The 20,889-nt window shown below is 39.8% G+C and overlaps 1 protein-coding gene across 2 annotated transcripts in view; it reads right to left on the reverse strand.

The window, feature by feature from the left end:
• Twin (CCR4-NOT transcription complex subunit 6-like twin) overlaps positions 1–20,889 on the reverse strand; it is a 405,710-nt gene that overhangs the window by 46,502 nt on the left and 338,319 nt on the right. The window contains exons 1-2 of one of the 2 annotated variants that reach the window (XM_076813252.1): positions 9,413–9,616; positions 215–283 (exon numbers count right to left, since the gene is read on the reverse strand). In XM_076813252.1, coding sequence (XP_076669367.1) covers positions 215–283; positions 9,413–9,461 — 118 coding nt within the window. In that variant the 5' untranslated portion in view covers positions 9,462–9,616. Of the gene's footprint in view, positions 1–214; positions 284–9,412; positions 9,617–20,889 lie in introns of those variants that run through there. The other variant, XM_076813260.1, reaches the window with a different exon arrangement.

The following is a 20,889-nucleotide window of genomic DNA, read 5'->3' on the forward strand; positions in this document are numbered from 1 at the left end:
TACTGGAAAGAGATAAAGGATATTAATGAGTTCGTGTCGTTATCGTACTGGGATTATATATACGCAAGATGTTGAAGCGCAGAGTCGCGTTCGGTATTCGCAACAAACCGGGTTCTGCGAGAAGAGACCAGGTCTTCTAAGGAAATAATTTATCCTTGAATTCTTCCATTTCGCCATATAATATAATTTTTCGCCGCGAAAGTGTTTTACTTACACGTTGGTCTCGTCCTGTTCGGTCTCGTCAGTGGTATCCAGGGTCTCTGAGGTGGATGATTTGCAGTAACTGGAAACAGAGACGACCGGTACATATTAATATTACTAATGCCAATAAATCGTATAAAGTAATTTGTATTTATTATCGAGAAAAATATAGCGATGTAAAAGGATATTCGAGGAAGTACTACGTCTTCGGTAATTATGCTTTTATATTCAGTTACTCACAAATGTATTCGCCCATCACATACGATGTACCTAATATATTTTGCATAATTAATGTTGCAGGCAGAATTACCAGTTTTAATTTATGATAGTGAAAGCCTTGATTAATATTCTCTCAATTGCATCTAGCGCAGAAGTGCTCAAACAAATTTTAGTTGAAGATTGGAATAATATCACTGTGAATTTTACAATTTTACAACAACAACAAAAAAACGTAGGTACTTTATTCTGTGTATAATGGGTTAAAAGTATACAAAAATATACTAGTTTATATAAAACAAATTTTGAATTTTAACGAATATTTCTGTGCATATAGTCAGTAGAATGGTTTCACCTACTTAAAAAGGTATTCATTTTTCTTTCTGTCGAAAAAAGAAATATGGTATGTATAGGCAACATAGTACACGTTTTCGTGACGTCGAATCGTTTTATGTTTTTAATACTCGTACAATAAATAATTACCGTTATAAATGAAACCAGTGGCAAAAAATCATTCGACGAATAGAAATCAAATAAATCAACTTATACCACTTGCGCCTCTCTACGTCCAATGACACGAATTTCTATTCGTGAAACATATTCAAAGATTATATGGTGTCCAATCTTAATTATCTTTATCTTCAAAGTAAACCATCGGCTACACCTAATATTTCAGAGAAACCATTCTACACTCAGGGTCAGTGTGATATTTTTTGGAGCCCTTCCTAATTTTTTAATAAAAAAAGCAATCTGTTTTACATTATATAGGTAATTCGTTAGATTTTATTTAAACAATAACAGAAATCCTAAAAAAAATAACGAAATAAAAAACCTTATTGAAATTGTACAGTACCTACCCTATCTAGTTCAAAACTCAATATATAATTAATAACCTACCTACAGAGACTCGCATTAATATTCGGACACTTTTTAAAATCACATAACTTTTTTAGAATTGGTCCAAACAACTTGAGCTTTTTTGAGAAGCTAGAAGGATTAGTTTGCTAACTGACGCGTTTCGTCGTTTTGAAAAAAAAATGTATTTGTAGATTGCAGTAAGTTGTATACGTGCCTAAAATTTCATCAAAATCGGTTAACGTTGTTCCGAGCTACAAACGTTTAAAGATCGCAGAATAAGGTCGAGAATCGCGAAATTTCCCGAAATCAGCGATTAACCGATTTTGATGAAATTTTAGGCCCGTATACAACTTACTGCAATCTACAAACTGTTTTTTTTTTTTAATTTTCATTACAAGCTCACAACAAAAAGTTTAAAAATCGACCTTTACTATTCTTTTCGCTATTCCAACCAAATACATTTCTTTTCAAAATGACGAAACGCGTCAGTTAGCAAACTAATCCTTCTAGCTTCTCAAAAAAACTCAAGTCGTTTGGACCAATTCTAAAAAAGTTACGCGATTTTAAAAAGTGTCCGAATATTAATGCGAGCCACTGTAGTTGCTACTAAACGCTTGTTCTCAACCCTTTGAATAAAAACGCATTTTCCACGATATTTAACCGACAAGCTCTGTTAAAGGATCTCCTTCTTACAGCGAGCTTAAACGTCGAGGCAGAGCAGCAAAGTGGAAAAGGTGGTGGACAGGGGGCGAGGGGGGGGGGAGAAGTGTTGGAAAATATAGAGCGTTGGGTGTAGCGAAGGGCGTTAACGATCCCCCGGAAATGACGGAAACAACCCTGAAACCCTGAGACGTGACTCAGCTCTGACACAAATGGCGGTACATTAGATAAGTGGCAAGAGCAAAGTACGTCGGGACGAGAGGGTAATCAGAATTAACAATTCAAAGCCCCCGACGTCATAGTGAGCTCTGAACGAGTTGAAGACTGCCAAGACTGTTCCCTCCTTCGTCTCCTTATACGCGGAGGCAGTCAGTTGACAGGGTTCGGTAGTAATCTTCCAGTTGAGCCCTGGTTTTAGCTATGCAGGCATCCCGCGTACACACGAGCCCCGACTGGTAATTTCTTCGGGCCGCTAGTCGGGCGAAATTCGATTGCTAAATTCACGCTACGCCCTTTCACGACGCACTGCTATTCTCGGTGGAGCATTGCGAGAACATTCTGCCGGAATTTGAAAATTATTTCCCATTTGACCGTGTCAGGGACGGAGGAAGCGATTTAAGCAGCGATTAACACTTTGGGCACCGAACCAACGCGCAGCGCGTTGATACGTTGTTGTATGGAAGTTCTAAACAACCGATCTACTTCTTCCAATTGTTTACACGATATCTACCCTGACTTTTCTATCCTGGACGCTGTCTTCAGTTTTAAATTACCAGTCAAACGTGGTACACGTGATAGAAATAATTTGATGAAACTTTGTTACGAACAAAAGTTAGCCAGGATTCAGTTGACACGAGATTGCAAAAGTAAATGTTGATAGAAAAATTTTTAATCAATAAGAAATCAAGATCACCTCAACTTTTTAAAGGAACTGTATATTTGTTTATTCGTCAATCGATGCAGTTTTATGTTCTCCTTGAAAAAGTATTAGGCTACTTAGGTCGTGAACTGATTAGCTCAGAAGTTATGAGTTTTGTCCCGAACGTGTGTACTCTTTGAAGTCGCATAACATTTTAAAAATTCGTTCAAACGACTTGATTTTTTTTTAAAAGTTAGAAGCATTAGTTTACTAGGTGACGCGCGACGTCGTTTAAAAAAAAATTGCAAGTGGACAGAATAGCGAGGAAACTAGTGAAAGTCGTTTCTTTCAACTTTTTATCCGAGCCTCTAGTGAAAATTTAAAAAATCCCGTTCGGAGATTTAGGTACGCTGTATGCATGCTGAAAATTTCATCTAAATCGATTAACGCTGCTCTGAGCAACAAACGTTTAAATACCGCAGAATAAGGTCGAAAACCTCGGAAAATTCACTATTTTCACTATTTTCTTCCCTATTCCATCCACTTGCAATTTTTTTCAGAACGACGTAGCCCGCCACCTAGTAAACTACTGCTTCTAGCTTCCGAAAGAAATTCAAGTCGTTTGGACGAATTTTAAAAATGTTGTGCCAATCGCACCATAGTCCGTTCCCAAACACCGAATGTCTACAGAACCGTTTGATGTTGTCTAATGAAATCTTATTTACCTTCTACCGTTGAAGCCACCGAAGCGTGGGACCAGAAATGGGCAAAGATAACTTTTAGTCGACCAAGGAAAAAGAGGAAGTCTCTTTATTTGAAAAGTTATTTCAATCATTTTTTATTCAAACAATGCCCATCTCTGGGTGGGCCCCCCTGCATGTACGTACTTACTGCAATAACAAAAAAATATCTGCCTGTTCGAGCCGAATGCCACGTGACACAGACGGCGCTAATATTACTCGCAGCTGGCTGGTCTAATCAGTAATACTGACGTTGCAACGTTCCAGTGACATCGCTGTAGGCAGACAGTAGATCCCGCTGACTGGGTTATTATAATTGCAAAACGATGGAGCCTGGGGTCTCGGTTGGTGTAAGGGCGCCGCTGCGAGAATGCTCATTAAACTAGTTCATTACACCTGCTTGTTCTAATGGGTCTCACTTACGGGAACCCACGACTCCCGCATTGATAATTAAACCGTTTAACGAATGTCACTCGCTCGCCTCGGCCATTAACGCAGAATATCCTGCGCCTTGACTAATGCGAACGAGGCTCGGCGAAGGAAACCACGTTACCGTAGGTACACGCCACGCTAAGTGTGTGCGTTCCTCGTAATTAAGGACTCCTATTTTGCACACGTGGCGATCTTAAGTGTCTTCCTGACCCACCCATGTACGCAACGAGAAGGCACAACTCGGACACTTCCCTTCATTTGCTGCTGCACTCTGTAAATTCTCATTACACGTCTCGTTGATTACTGATTTATAAAGTTCTTTCTTTGGAATTCCTGTGTACGGTTAAGTTTTTCCGATCAAAGGAAATCGCGCGAGGTACGTAGGAAGATGAGGAATCATACGTGAATACGTTTGTGAAATGTTCGATATAATAGTGGAACTTATTTCGCACTTGATAAAGTGAATCAAGCGCGTGGGCAGGGCCGGATTAAGACGTTTAGAGGGCCCTGAGCACTTAAATGGTTTCGAGGCTTCGTTGTACAGGGTGACTTCAACGCGATGCACGATTTCTTAGGTACAGTATTTCCTCGTTAGCGGCTCGCTGTACGGGACCGACGTTGAGCCCATATCGTGAACGGAGCCCTAATTCCGAGTGCTCGTTTCTAGCTTCTTTCTGGCCGAAGGGGGGGAGCGAGATGGAACAGTGCGTGCGCGGCGAGCGTGCGCGATGGTCGCGAGCGCTTACCGCGAGCACGAAAACCGGTTCTCGAAATCTTGCCGCAGGCCCGGTTCACGGTAAGCGCTCGCGACCATCGCGCACGCAAAGGACAGAGTGTCAGGCGTCCGAAAGACGGAGCGAGACAAAACATCAGCGCGTCGTCTGTCTCGTACCGTCCTCGCTCGCTTTCAGTGCCTCTCGCTCGCGCTCGTTCCATCTCGCTCTCGCCTTCGCCGGACAAGAGTGAGATAGAAGTGGTGGGGATAGCGAAAAGTCCGTATCGTGTACACCAAACCGAGCCCGTAACGAGGAAATACTGTATTTGCGATAATTTGACTAAAAAGTGTTTCCACCAAAAGTTAGATTTTAGGAATCAGAAAATTTCTATAGTGCCCACCGTTTGGGTTGCTGTCAGGGTTGCCACCTTATCGCCATATAAATCCCGGAGTGCCATACGATCCAACCCGGAGATTCGAATATAAACCCGGATATGGAAAAAGCAAAAAAAAAAGTTTTGTTCTCGAATATCCGAAAAACAAAGGTGCAATTCTTTTAAGAATTTTAACAATTCAGAATTTAAAAATATCTGTTTATTTTAATTAATAAGTTTAATTGTATATAAAATCGATACCGTTGTATAATATCGCGATTTCTTATTATCTCATTTTTTTTACAACACGGAAATTTTTGCAGTAAAACCGGAGCCCGGAGATGTCCTTCAAAACCCGGAGTTTCCGGGCGAAAACCGGAGAGGTGGCAACCCTGGTTGCCATCTATATTTCCGAGGCATCGCCTCGGCGTGAAAACACGCCGATGACAGAGAACGAGTGCGTCCTCGATACGGCCTGGCTCGGTTCGTTTTACTGTTCCTGTGCTTTTCTTATGATAATTTCATTCACACTACTAGTGTAGTAGTTTTTAGAGTAACGGCAAATGCGTGGCTAACACCCGGCCACTCGGCGCTCACGTAAAAGTTTAAACGTGTTTTTCTCGAAACAGTGTTCTTAAAAACGGTGGAACCAACATCTCAAAAAGTTATTATCCGATTCAACTGAAACTATTTTTATTTTGAAGAATATACTTCTGTGTAGTGGAGAAACCACTAACATTTTATAATTTTTGAAAAGTTGTAATTTTTAAGGGCCACGAAGGGACGAAAATATAGGGAAACAGTGATTTCAAACTTTAAGCGTCGTAATTTTCTCAAAAGAATGCATTTTTTTGTCATTTTTACTGCTAAGTACACGAGCGTGTTCCACGCCCTTTAATAATCTCGTATTGTTTTTTATTTCAGACTAATGTTTTAGGTGCTACAGGTTCCACCGTTTGGGATGCATTTTTAAACGACTGCCCAGTGCTGTCTGCAATGATTAATTATAAAACAAAAATTTTATTTCTATAGTTTCAGACATCCTTAATACAATGCCAAAAGTCTCGTCGAATTATATGCAGTAGTTTTCCTTTAATTAATTCCTAAAGATCACCTATTTTGATGGGCTCTAGATCGGAACAGCCCCTTAAACCCTAGTATTAAGTTAGTTATGCAAGCACAAACATATGAGTTTCATACTTTCTTCTGACCCCCATTGTAGTTCCTTCCCAAAGACAAACCAAATATGTGGAGCACAGGTAAATTGAAAGCTTTGAATGGAAGAAAATCGTAAAACGGTGAATGATAAAGCAAGTTGCGCGGGGACAAGATGCATCGGGACTGCACCTTCAGTAAACCGATCGGCTAACCTGAATTTCAGTCTCTTAAGTGGGCATTAATAACCAATGGTATTTTTTTATTCCTGCAACATATTTCATAACAGATTATGCACTAGTGACCGATTCGCCCCACAGCCATGAAACGTGGCGGCACGCAATGAGGGTAAACGTGGACGCGTCATCCTGTCGAGGTTAATGGCATTGTCCATAATGACGGGTTCTGACTAGAACGCGGTGAAATCAATAATTACGTTAATAGGGTTACGGTAACCATGCCGTGCCATGTTTCGGTGGACGTGATTTAAAGACTCACGAGTTTTAACACGCGGTGACCTCTTCCAGGATGTAACAGTTACACACGATTGTTTATTACACTGTGAATTAGCACGAGTACGCAATGCAGACAGTGAACGATAGCAATAGAGATTGTAAAATTATGTAATCGATGGGTGAAATTCGGCGACCAAACCAAATCATTTAGGAAAAGCTAATGGGTACCTACTTTGCAAAAATGTAGTCTAATTAGTTGCAATGGCATATCTAGTTTTTGCCCTGATAATGGTAAGCACTTCTAGTGGTGGAAGCACCCGTTTAAAGAAATTGTACTGTTGGATCTAAGAATGGCATCAAGACCCTGAAACCCTTGTTGCATAAAATGCATAATTAGATTCCTCATTTCCTTTTCTAAATATGGCTTCGAAATTTCGTTGTACTATGTTTAAATTGGATAAAGCTATGGTAAATCTTGTAAATCGATGTTGACCAACTGACCCTAACTCGTGTGTGAGCCAAACATACATCAATCTGAACATGACACGATCTATGACTATTTTTGTGACTATATTTTTCCAATATTCTATATTTTTTTAAATATTATGCAAATATTAAATGAATAATAAAAGATAATGTTAAGAAACAACATTTTTTTCGATATTCCTCCATTCTATGCACGAAGGGCCCGCGAGGGCTATAATTAAAATTATTTTCACTGATTAATTTATTACATAATTGCGATTGTAGAATGCAACTACAAAGGAGATATATCAAATTTATAAATATTATAGACAGTTTTACAAGGACTTCACTATGTATGAAAAATGTCTAACTTCGCAATGTTTACAGATAATTTTCTCGAAACTGACTTGTGGCACTGAAGCCCGCCTTGCATCCAACAGTACAATTGTTTTCACATTGTGTTTTGGGAAAAAGGGATTGGCACAGTACCGCTGAGTAAGTTTCCCGTTACATTTGTTTGATTTTACTTTGAAGTTCCACGGCTTGCATTCTCAACGTGGTAGCCAAAGTTACAAATTCAACTACGAAGAGCAAACGCACGGAACGCATAGGAAAGTTTTAATCGACGGTTCACCAAACACTTAATACATCTTTATTAACCCAGAAAACTGCGAATTGAAAAGCCCTTTGGAAGTTACCCCAGTAATTCCTCGATCTCCGGCTCGTACAGACTTCAGTTTTAACCTACTTCCCTAGAACGCCATTGTAAATCCTCCAGAGTAGCATATGTTTAACTGATTTACGAAAATGTGAGTCGAAAGTACAGTTCGATTAAAAATTCTAAATTACGTATAAAACCTGTATATTCACTCTAACGCGCCAACGTTCAAAACTGTCAGGCATTGTGTGTGTGTCAGGTAGTTATCAAGATTTGTACAATTTAATCCACCAGACGTCTAATGACAATCCTATATAATAAAACGCTTAAGGTAAGTATCGGTTCGTTTGTTAAGAAAATCTGTTCAGAGACTTTTTTTGTTCTTCCCGATGACCTAAAAGCTTCAAATTCAGGAAGTTTCCGGGGCTCCCAAAAATCCCGTAGAAATTCCCAAGTCTGGAAAATTCGAAAGTGGTAGTACTTGTTGCCTAAAACAGGATTATGTTTATCTTATTGACCCTAAGGGTTTTAAGAAATGCTGAACACTAAGTTTTGGATACCTAGTATAGGTACCAGAAAAGTACCCGAAAGTTGGAAAATCGGTATTTCGTTTTAGGACGTTAAATCAGCCCTTGAAAAAAATCAGAATTTCCTTTTTCGTGGAATATCTCGAGAACGGTGAGAGATATCGAAAAGAAGTTTAAACAAAATTGCATCTCTTTCTTACATCTACAAAACTGCTTAAAATTAATTATCGAAAAATCCATACTTTTCAAGTTATACCAACCAACAATCCATAATTCAATAATTACATTTACGCAGTTTTATAGAGATAAAAAAGATGCAACTTTTGTATAAACTTCTTTCCAATATCTCTCACCGTTTTCGAGATATTTCACGAAAAAGAAAGTCTGCAATTTATTTAAGAGGTGGCATCACCCCCCAAAACCGCACTAGGGCACCGTCAAAAAATAGGTTTGTCTTATCCATGAACTACTCTACTACTCTAGGCTACTCTACTACTCTACTACTCTACTACTCTAGGATACTCTACTACTCTACTACTCTACTACTCTAGGCTACTCTACTACTCTACTACTCTAGGCTACTCTACTACTCTACTACTCTACTACTCTACTACTCTACTACTCTACTACTCTACTACTCTACTACTTTACTACTCTACTACTACTTTTCTCCTATATTACTCTACTACTATACTACTCCTCTATTACTCTACTACTATACTACTCCTCTATTACTCTACCACTCTACTACTCCACTACTCCATTACTCCACTACTCCACTACTCCACTACTCTACTACTCTACTACTCTACTACTCTACTACTCTACTACTCTACTACTCTACTACTCTACTCCTCTACTCTAGTTGCATAATTTTATAATTTTCCGGGTTGCCTAACTTCCCCTGTTAGGCCCCTCGAAATGCCCTCCAGATGAAGAATTGAACAGGTACCCGTCTGGTACCCAAAAGTTGTAAAATTTCGTATTTCGCAGGGAGAATTTTTTCTAGGGGGATTCCCAACACAAACGCCTTACCTTGGGCGTCTTGTTACATAGCATAGTAATGCCTAGCGAAGACAGACTAAAAAACTAGTTACCACGCTTGATACCATAGGTTGCAGCGATCGTTGGTTGCTCGCCCGCCATATTCGTAGTTAACTCCTCCGCGGTTGGTTACTTGCGAAATCGAGTAGCTATTTCATCCACAAATAGAAACGATCGAAACGCGCGTCGTTTTGTCATAATTAGCGCCGTCAGTCGCGGTGTTCTGCCGCGATACGGCTCGATGAAGGATAACACGAGACGCCAGTTGCCGAGTATTTAACATGAGAGCCCCGCAGAAGCTTACACGTTCGCGGCAGCGCGAAAGGAAATTGCCACTAAACTTTGCGCCTGGTATTATGCAGTGAACGCACTGTCGCCGTTTATTCGACTTTATTTGCATCGACAGTTTCTGGCCGTACACATAGCCAACTTCCGCTCTGTAATTGCACACCGTCCATTCGACTTATTAAGCGTTCGCGCGGCTGGAATGCAAAACGACGGTGAAAAAATTCGCACGGCCCCCGGGCGGGCAAGGCTCCGGATACATTATGTAAACCGAAAATCAACGCTTGTCCACAAAGTTGCGGCTCGCGATTAATCGCGGCCGTGTATCGCGCTAAATTTCAATCCGATCGCCGGTTTAAATGGGGCTGTACATCTTCTTGTCAACTGTAATTACTGACTGACGGTAATTTATAAGCCGCTCTGGCGAACGCGGGCCTCCGACTTAAAACGAGACCAGAATAGCCGCGTCCCTCTGTGCTATCCCGCTGTTTTCTCAGCCGCATAGGCAGTTTTCATGTTGGCGCAAATTGCTGTAAGAGTCGGCCATTAAAGTAGGAACGTCGTGATCGGGATGCTGGTTGTGGTGGGGCAGCATCGATTACCACCGCTCTTTTCAATGTCTTTAGTAATTGGATGATTATTATGCTTTTTACATACGACGCAGAAATAAACAACGTATTAATTACAACGGGGCGGGGGTAGGTTAGCGTAAGGTGCAACAGACCGACTGACGAGGAGAAGTGGAGGGTTACGCAGGGTGGGGACAAGATAGCGCAAGCGAGCAACGGACTTCTTGTGTGCAAAATCAGACGAAATTGCAGAATAAATTTTTTTATGAGAGGCTTTGTTTTCGGAAAAATCCAGTCTCAAGATATTGTTAAGCACGCTTGCACGTGACGAATACATGGTTTGTGAATGTCGTATTTAAATATCAAATTTTATTTTATTAGATACGTCAGAGAATGACGAAAGTGTATATTTGCCGGGAATATTAAAATTTGAAATTTCGTCCCCAGAATGTGTAATAGAATCCAATTCTTGTGAAATTTTAACTAAAAATGAGACACTGATTTCTCGAAAATCTGTACAAAATGGCAGGTTTAAATTTACAGTAGAATATAAAATGATAATTTTAGCAGACACGATTTATAAAAAAGAAGGTCGTTTCGTTGTCTAAGAAATTTCTCAGTTTGTAATTATGGTGGTGAATACCATCATTTATTGAAGAATAGCATTGTGTACCTACGAATACATTTTTGCCAAGTAGCTGTGATTAATTTAACCCCGGGACCATTTGAACTACCACACAGGCGCAGCTGTTTCGACCACGGCACAAATACGGTCGCAATTAAGAGTAATGCAAACGCAATTAGAGCTAACCTTACTCTGCATTAATGCTGCCCGCCCCAATGACTACATTCTGGCCGAGGTTTCAGTGATTAATACCTATCACGAGAAAAACTGGACCACATTAATGTCAAACTACCTCTCTGTCTGCTAGCTCTTAAATAAAACAACTTAGAAAGGCTGCTACTTGGAATGCCACATTCGCCAGCCTATATTTGCAATACATTTTTCTACCATTATGATTAGTAGACTGAGGGCTGGCAGAATAATTTAGGATCACCTGTGAATCGCAACCAGTTCTGAGCAGGAGTATTCTGACATTTCAACGTATTTATACCAAGTATTTACAGTCCACGAAGAATCTACAGAATGCTACTTACAGGGGAATACCGCGAACTCGCAGTCACCGATTGGAACGCAACTTTGTGGGTTTATAAAGTGACTCAAGCCAAGAACAACGGTGTGTTTCACTCGTGCCTATTAGCCCTTTAAGGTTGTGAAAACTAACTCACTTTTTCGCGACTAACTCCTGAAGTACAAGAGACAGAAAAAAATTCAAACAAAAGTTTAATGGTACAATAAGCGCTTCAAATTTGCTTTAAAAAAATTTTGAAAAAAGTTCTTTTCCGTCGGGTATTTTCCACTTCCCAACTTGTTCTGGATATTAGTATTGGTTGGGGCTAGATTAGTGCGGGGGGCGCGTAAAGCGCTGTAAGTTTGGAGATTTCGACCATAAACTTGGAGATGCGATCCATCCTATTATACAGGGTGGATACCTATTACTTTATTGATAGGCAATACTCTAGAGGGGTGATTCTACAGGCTAAAATAAGACGAAAATATAGAGTACAATTTTTTATTTGAATTTCAGCTAAATATGCGTGCCATTTCGGCGCCTGAGGGGCACGCGGAGGTAAGGGGAACGCGTCCAGCTGTCCGTAGGACAAATTGGGGGGAGGGCAGGATGAAACCCCGTTAGGGCTACGTAGATGCAATTCAAGAAAATAATTTGTAAAAAAAAATTAACAATAATTTTTGTATTAATATTTCGGGAGCTAATAAATTCCCGGAGCTACGATTTTAGATTTAGGGTCCACACCCCCTCAACGCCCATCCCCTCAAGCCTCGCGTCGATCGGCCACTGGGGCCATTCGGAAGTATATCCAAACATTCTTTTAACCACTACTTTAGATCAAAGAAAATTAAATTTTCAACATTCCCTAGCTCTCGATCGCAATTGCCACGTAATTCAATAAGAACCCCTTCCTCCACCTTCTTATTCCTCAGACAGCGCACTCTGCGAACAGTCCCGTTACTACACAGCCACTTCTGTTACATAACATTTCTCCGCGTTCCACTGTCGCTTACTTTTCGCGCGGCATCTCGCGATTGTTGCAAAGAACCGTCCGATTCCAGCGTTCTTATCAGCGCGGGTGCCCTAGCAATTGAGAGTACTGGGATTCGCAATTAACACTCGCCTGCGCTCATACCTCGCCGGAGCGTTAACGTCCTCTGTCGAGGCGTGTAATGTTTTTAGAGGACGTATCGCGTGCATCCGCACACGCACGCGGAACAGTGGCACGTTCTTCACGCCCGATGGTAATTCTCGGGCACGGGGGACGATGCGGACGCGACTTTGAATGGCACCGCGTTACAGGGTGCTGGCCCAACCAGGCTAGCGTTAAGAAACTGGCGCGCCGGGACAGGCGCATGGCAGGGTTTAGGCCTCGTGAACCCTGAGGATCCCCACTGCGGAGCAGCCGGCACGTGCCTCTGCTTCCACGATTCCGTGAAATTGCGATTTAAAATCGCGCGAGAGCTTGACAGAGGAAAATCAGCTGGGGCGTGAAAAGTGGTAAGCTGAACACGAGCAAGCGAAGCAAAGGATTTAGTAAGTATTAGGTGGTAGCATAAATAATGCAATCTTTTCTGGTAGATTCGCACGATGCAAATGAAGTGTAAGTTTATAATGAATTAAGAAAATTTCTAGTACTTCTCGCGATTGTTGTTGTTATTGTTAGGTACCGTTGCGACTTTATTACTCGCGGGAAATAAATTAAATTAGACTTATAGATGAGTAATAATAAGAGTAAAGTATTTTTGTAACTTTTATTTGTTGAATTATATTAAGTTGTCCGTTAAAGGCTGCTCGGTGATACAGTATCACTGATACTGTAGACACTTTGCAGCAGCATCATCTCTTTTAAAGAAAGATTCATATTCCTTCTGGTTTCTAGTTAGTTCGTATCTGAGGGTGTAGACTCTTTTACGTTCTAACGATCTGCAACATAAACGAAGGCAGCGATTTTAACGCCGCTTTGCATTGCAAAATAATATCGACGTCCGTATTTTTGTTTGTCATCTTTCAGTTCGAGAAATGTAAGTAAAATTCTGTTGAAAAAAGACAGTATGATTGAGAAAATTTTTTATTAATAAACGCTCTTTTTTTTAGTTTGTAATATTCTATTAATTACTATCCCAGTGACTGCTACCAATCTAGGTGCCAACACTAAATTCGAACATTTAAAAATCAATTAACGATCGTGTTTCAGCACCTATGCTTTAGTTTAAGGGGTTATGCCTACTCGGTTTTTTAAACAGAACGCGATTTTCGGGAATTTGTTGTGGAATATCTACTGTATATTCGTTTACAATTATTCGCTTATTTTAAAAGTACATGCATGGAGAAACCCTCGGCAATTTTAATACAGAAAAACGTCAAAAAGTAAACGAATAACAGCCATTCTCGCGGAAGCTGTTTTCATAAAGGCGCTGTGCAGCGAGCAAGTTTTCTCTGAGCCGCACCATCTAAAATTAAAAATTCAAAAATATTCTGTTAATGAATTCAGTAGATGAACGAAGGTTTTTTTTTTTAAAAAAAGTTGATTTTTGACAAAATGACGGCCGCTGAACGCAAAACCACGGATTTTCGAAGTTTGAATCGTTCGTTTTTCGTTAATTAAAAATAGAGTCTTTGTTAAAACAAAAAATCCTTCGTTCATCTACTAGTCTCTGGCATATAAAAGAAGTCTGCAAAAGTTTAGGCCAATCGATACAGCGGTTTCCAAAATATCTTGCTCTCCGATATCAAAACAGCTTCCACGAAAATGGTTATTATTCCTTCATATTTTAATGCTTTTCTATAACAAAATAACTGAGAGCTGCTGCATATATGTACTTTTAAAATAAGCGAATAGTCATAAAAAAATATACAGTAGATATTCCATAAAAAATTCCCGAAAATCGGGGTCTTTTTCGAAAGCTGACTAGGCACAACCCCTTAAGCATTAATAGCTCCACCCCTTCGAAAGGGAATCCCAAAAATTCAGCATCAATTCGTTAGGCCCGAGTTGACATCGCTCTGATTTCGAATTTTCGTCTTCCCCTTGCTGTTTCTGCAAGAGAATCAAGAGAATCACGCAAGACCCTCTGATAATTCAGAGAGCGACGTTGAGATAATGAGTTCCGAAGATGCATCCCGAATCGTTCCCTTTCTTCGCTGAGGAATAATCGAGTGGCGACGATGTCTGTCGAACAATAATCGACCATCTTACCGTCGGTTAGTGGCTAAATCGGGAAAGTTTTCGCAATCTTTGTGCTGGACGAAGGAAGGGCAGTTTTTTTTCTACTGGAACTGTCAGAAACTCAGATTACTTTTAAAGTAAGAGCGAGCTTTACTTTGGCCCCTCCGTCTTCTTCCGTCCCGCGCTCCTTGGTCGTGCATCAGCGAAACATAGCCACACTGTCTCGACAAACTTTCCACTGGTCTCAAGTATCCTCTGTTTCCATGCTTTCGTTGATTCATGGAACAAGAGAATGGACCTTTCTTCGCTAAACAAGGGGCCCATACGAACGCTGAAGGACGAACTAAATTACGAACATTAAGCAGCTAGTATTCTGGGTGTACTACGCTGTGGAACGCTCGTATCGTATGAATTAGTCCGCTGATTTGCTTACGTTAGAAGTGTTCTGTCAAAGTGTACACCTACTTGACAAATCAACACGTATCGTTACAGTGGCGCAAGGTTTTAAAAAATGAATCTTCCAGTCCGCTGCTGGGAATGTTTTATTTTCGAAGACACTGAGCCTCGATTTGCTTTCAAGGCAAGCATTCAGGGACTCGTGGGCAATACTTCCGACGTTTCTCAGAAAATATCGACGAAAGGAGACGCTGGCATCACTGAGAATGTTAAATTATTTATCATCGCGAAGAACAATATCAAAGATGCAGGTTGAAATGCTAAACTTATAATATTTCGAAGTAAGACAAAATTGGAGATATACTAGTTTCAGAATAGACAGCTGATTTGCAGAGGAAATAGTAATACGTAATAGCGTTAAAAATAGAAAACTCGATCTGTTTGAAAATTCTAGTCAATTACAAATATTCGAATTGTGCGATTCGAGGTGATGTAAAAACTTGAAAAATTTCAAGTGACTCGTTTCAATCGAAGTACTTAGACGAAGTGTTATAGAAGTACACATTTCTAAACGATTCCAACTGGTTGGATCTTAAGAACTCGTCGATTTTCGTACAAGCAACGAAATTGCTAAGTATCGACAAAAAATTTATAATAGTTGCTGTAAGCACCGAATAATTTTTATATACTCCGTGTCCCATTTCAATGGATCACACTCCTCCCCTTTTTCTTCTATTTTCATATGTATGAACCACTTGCTTCGAGGGCGTAAAGCTCTTTATTTATGAGATTACTCTTGGAAGGGTCGATCCATTTTTAGAACGCGCTCTGTGGCATACTAGAGCACCTTATTATCTGAAAATCCAGGATAGCCCTAGATAGATAACCTTCCCGGTTATATAGACGTGTCTTTTTATTGATCTTCCACTTGGACGTTACGTACCGTTCCCAGCCGCTGGAGGAAATCGTGCATGTGTCGGCGCACGTGTCGAAATTTAATCCACTGCCAGTGATCGAAATTTTGTTAATTTTCTGCCCATTGTAATTTATTTCTGCAGCGCCACGAATTAGGTGGCAATAATAAAATAAATAAAAAAAAGGGGAAAGTTTAGGTAATTATATTGTTTTTATTACAATCAATTACCTTTTAAATGGAAAGTAATTTTGTAGATACGCACCGTTTTCATTAAATATTTTCATCTTAACCCTTCGTTGACACACACTTCTTTTTTCGAGCAACTTTGACATACCTGGGTGGCTTACACCCAGGGCACTTTCTTGAACGACTGCCATTCTCGTCTAAAGAATCCAATTGTTATGAAAAAAATCATGGGTCTCTATTTCGAAGTCTCTAGAATGTATTGCAATTAAAATTTTGATTGCGATTTAATCACAGTTTTTGTAAAAAAAATTCTAGATTACCATATGTCGAGAAAAAGCGAAGGAAATCTTCAAGAAATTTGTAACTTTTACAAACTTCAATATTAGAAGCTGAAAATCTGCAGAGTTGTTGTTCCGATATGATATTTTCAGACAAAAAATAGTCTGTAACTGAGTTTTGGAAAAAATATATTTATTTTGCATATAGAAGGTACAGATCGCCAAGATCAGTTTACGGTAAACTTTGATATACTCCTCGTCTCGTCGATGTAAATGGCTTCGTAACGATAAAGCAATTACAGAATCTAAAGAGCAAAATAATATCAAAGTAAAAAGGCTTGCCACCCCAATGCTTTCAACCCCCACTGTACTATTTTATTTTAATGCCACTCCAAGTAAATATTAGCTTGACTCTAAATTGAAATATCACAACGCGAATAATTGCAAATAATTTTTTCAGCTGCCATCGAATACTGAAATATAATAGGAATCACCAAGCACTAAAAAATCCTAACAGTTAAACATCTGATGGAACCTGTGACATAAGTAAAAAAAATCGTATCCTACAATTTCAATTGCCATAAAGTGGAGAATTTCTATTTCTAAAATTGTTGCAAAGAACGAAGAAAGGAAAGAAATCGCAGTGCCATGTCTATGCTGGATTCTTCAATAATAAATACATGTAGCAAGTCCGAGCCATAAATTCATATGATTCATACCGCGGTGCTCGTGTCAATAAAAAAAAAACGCAGAATCGCGCGTACTATATCATATATTTTTAAACGTTCCGTATTAAAACTGTTCGTCGCAGATTACGTCCATAATTCATACGTATTACCGTCGTTTCTCTCCCACAAATCATCCTTAGCTTGTCATCGACGACACAAAGCGTATTCTTGCTACTTCTGCCTGTGCTACGTTCGTCTGATTCCTGTGTGCAATCAAAAATCACAGATACCAGTCGCGGCGCATTTTCCTACACTTCTCTACACGCGTAAATTTGTCACGGGATGGGATTACGGAGAATTAAATACTCGGAGCAGAACTTTTCACAAGACTCATAATCTCAGCTTCAATTTGTTTCTTTGTAATTAATTGAAAAAGGGATGCTTGATTTTTAACCCTTAACTGGTATCCTGGGGTCGCTCGTGACCCCAAGCACCCAAAGTTCGATGTACAATTTTCGGTTGTCTAAGTTGGTAAACTGAATTTCTAATTAATTTTATAATAATAGTTTAACCTTCTAAGCTTCTATTATTTTATATATTACCTATGAAGAAAATATTCGTAGTGGTTGCTCTAGCGTCGACTTTACAAATTTCTGTGCCCTTTTTTATTTGGGGTCTGCCACGACCCCAGTATACCAGTCACGTTTGCCAAAAACAGTATGTCAGTTAAGGGTTAACAAGAAACGAGTGCCTAGTACTGAACGCGAAAATTTTTCTACAGGTGAATGCTGTGAAATTTAAGCTTACAATGCGACTGCATTAATGTTATTTATCAATCGGACCTACGAATTTTCACGGCACGAGAAAAGCGCACTGACGAATACCAGTGCGAGACGTAATAATAATCGCAGCATTGTATTCGCGGAAAATCGTACCAGAAGTGCACGATAAAATTCTGTTTAATTAGCGCGCGTGCATCCATCCTGCAGAACCTCTTAAAAAGTAAGCAGTAAACATATCATTGCGGAAACACGGCGAGGAATATCGTAGAGTTTTGCATAATTCGTGCACTCTAGAGATTTACATATGCAACCTTTAAGTATCTACTGGTGGAAAGTAAAGAGCAGAGGGTATTACTCTCCCATGAAGCATTACTCACAGCCTCGCGCACATTCGTTACCCTGCGCTACAGTAATTAGCATAACCGTTTGTTTATCTCGGCCGGTCTTTTGATTAAATAATTATTTTCCGCCCACTTCTCGTTGCTTCTAGTTACTTCACCGCGCACGCGTTTCACGAATCCCGCGGGGTTAATATCTCACACCCTCTCTCCTTGAGTTGGAAACAATAAGAACAGCTTTTAAGCTTCTACGTATTTTCGTGTCGGGCGAAAATCATTTGCTCGACTAATTACGTTCGTTTTCAGTTTGTTTGCAGATAAGAAGAATGGCAGCCTTCTTTTATTTATGTCGAACATATGCGACAGTAGAATATGTATTTGTGGGAGAATAAAAAATATTATTTTATTCATAAAATATTACAATTAGGGCAAAGGCAGGTAATAGGGAACATCTGATTTCAAAAGCTTGGCAAAAGTGGGGGAATTTGTTTTTTTTATTTAATAAAACTGACACGAAGGGGTGAAGGAACTAATGCATAATCATATTTGCATAGTCAAATGTAAAGTTAATCCAATTGTTTTGTGATTATAGTAAAAAAAAAAACACTGAAGAGTGAAAATCGGCAGTTCGAAAAAATGGGCCCTAATATGGAACAGCTAGGAAATTTGTAAAGAAAACTAAACAATCTAAAACTAAACAAGGAACTAATGCATAACCATATTTACATAGTCAAATGTAAAAAAAATCCAATTGTTTTGCGATTATAGTAAAAAAAAAACTGAAGAGTGAAAATCGACAGTTCGAAAATATGAGCCCTAATATGGAACAGCCAGGAAATTTGTAAAGAAAACTAAACAATCTGTACCTTTTTTTACTAAAAATGAAGATTTGTTAAGTAGAAGATACAAGTAAATAAATGTACATCATTTCTTAAATTTATTCCTGCTTTCTGCGTCTTTTACACGTTGGTCACGTGAATAATAAATACGTCGGAAGCCCCACATTCTTCGTATGCCCACTGAAAGCAGCGAATACATTGGGTCTACTTTTCATTGTCGTTATTTTTATAATTACCATCGCAAAATAAGCATTCCGCATCAGCATCGTCATCGTCATTATCAACTTCATCTATGTTACTCCGTATGTTCCATATTACGTACAAACATATTCCGACAAGAAATTAAGAATAATTATAGGTAGGGGAGAGCGGGGACAAACGTAACAACGTCATGAAAGTAACGCACCTTCTCCCCCGTACCACAAACATTTCCAAAATGTTTGCTTTACACAGTTACATTAGTATAGTGTCTCTTTTATTGTACTGACAAGGGAAGATCCCGAAGCCGAAAATTAAAAAAATTCTGAAACTGTGAATATGTAGAGAATTTCCTCCTGATTAGAACGCAATTTCTGTTTCCTGCCCAAATTCACTCTAAGGCGGTGTAATTGACCCCTGGAAATCCGGCTATTTTCCGATTTTGTGTTATAACTCGCGAACTGTAACAGATAGAAAAAAAGTTTCAAGACAAAAGTTACTTCTTTTAATTAGATCTATCATTTAGTAAAAAAATATATTTTACAGTTCACGAGTTATAACACAAAATCGAAAAATTCTTTCTCGAAAAATTCTTCGTTACTTCTTTTAATTAAATCTATCATTTAGTAAAAAAATGTATTTTACAGTTCACGAGTTATAACACAAAATCGAAAAATTCTTTCTCGAAAAATTCTTCGTTACTTCTTTTAATTAAATCTATCATTTAGTAAAAAAATATATTTTACAGTTCACGAGTTGTAACACAAAATCGGAAAATATCCGGATTTTCAGGGGTCAAATATACCCCCTTAGAGGTAATTTTGGCAGCAAACAAAAACTGGGTTGTAATCAGGCGGAAATCCCTTGCGTATTCACAAAGTTTCAAATTTTTTTTAATTCTCGGGTTCGGGACCTTCCCTTGTCAGCGCGTTAACTTAACGTCCCTCAACGGTAGGTTCCTCAAAACAGTGGGGCATCATATAACCCGACCACATATGGCAAAATTACAGCGCTCCCAAATACACGGGGCAACACTGTCTTCTCCCCACGCAACTCTCGCGCTATCCATTACTGGCCCCCGATGTAAGAAAGACGTAGGAAAGTGGGGTGCAGCGAACAATGCGCTCACAACATGCACATCAACGAATTCTCAACGCCCCTGTACGTTGCACTTGGATTTTCAGGCTCTATTTTCGGTCAGGGATTTTTTCCACTTTGAAGAATCCGCCGACACAATAAATCGGAAAGCGCCGGAGGTTGAAAAAGAGTACGTGCTGGAAGAAGGTGGGTCCGGGGCGTGCCATTTGCATTGAAGTATTGAGAAGGAGGTGGAGAGAGTTTGCCTTTATGCAATGCTGTTATATTGTTCCTGGGACCCCTTGACATCGAGCCCCAAGTGTTTCGCGTAGTACGAGCCTTTCACAGGTTTTTGCGCACCCACACCGGGCGGCTCGCGCGTCTGCGTGACGTTGCACACGTAGGCGCACCTGAGGCGGCACATTTCACCGACAATACCGCTGAAAATCATACGAGTGTTATACTTGAAGCCTGAACGAAGCACACGCGGCAGTGGATATGTCGTGTGCATCCAGGTTCGACTGCGCCGCGCTCCCGTGCAAGCTCTTCATGCGGCATTGTCCGAGCGCATACGTGCATAAGTTCGCGAGGGGGACAGCCGACGAAAACTTTCAATACCACTTTCTACATGACTGTTTCGATCCCATCGATTGGCGGGCAGCGGAGCTGCGGCCGACTATCCAACGTTTCAATGGA

This window comes from Andrena cerasifolii, chromosome 1 (genome assembly GCF_050908995.1).
Source record: "Andrena cerasifolii isolate SP2316 chromosome 1, iyAndCera1_principal, whole genome shotgun sequence".
Classification (NCBI taxonomy): domain Eukaryota; kingdom Metazoa; phylum Arthropoda; class Insecta; order Hymenoptera; family Andrenidae; genus Andrena; species Andrena cerasifolii.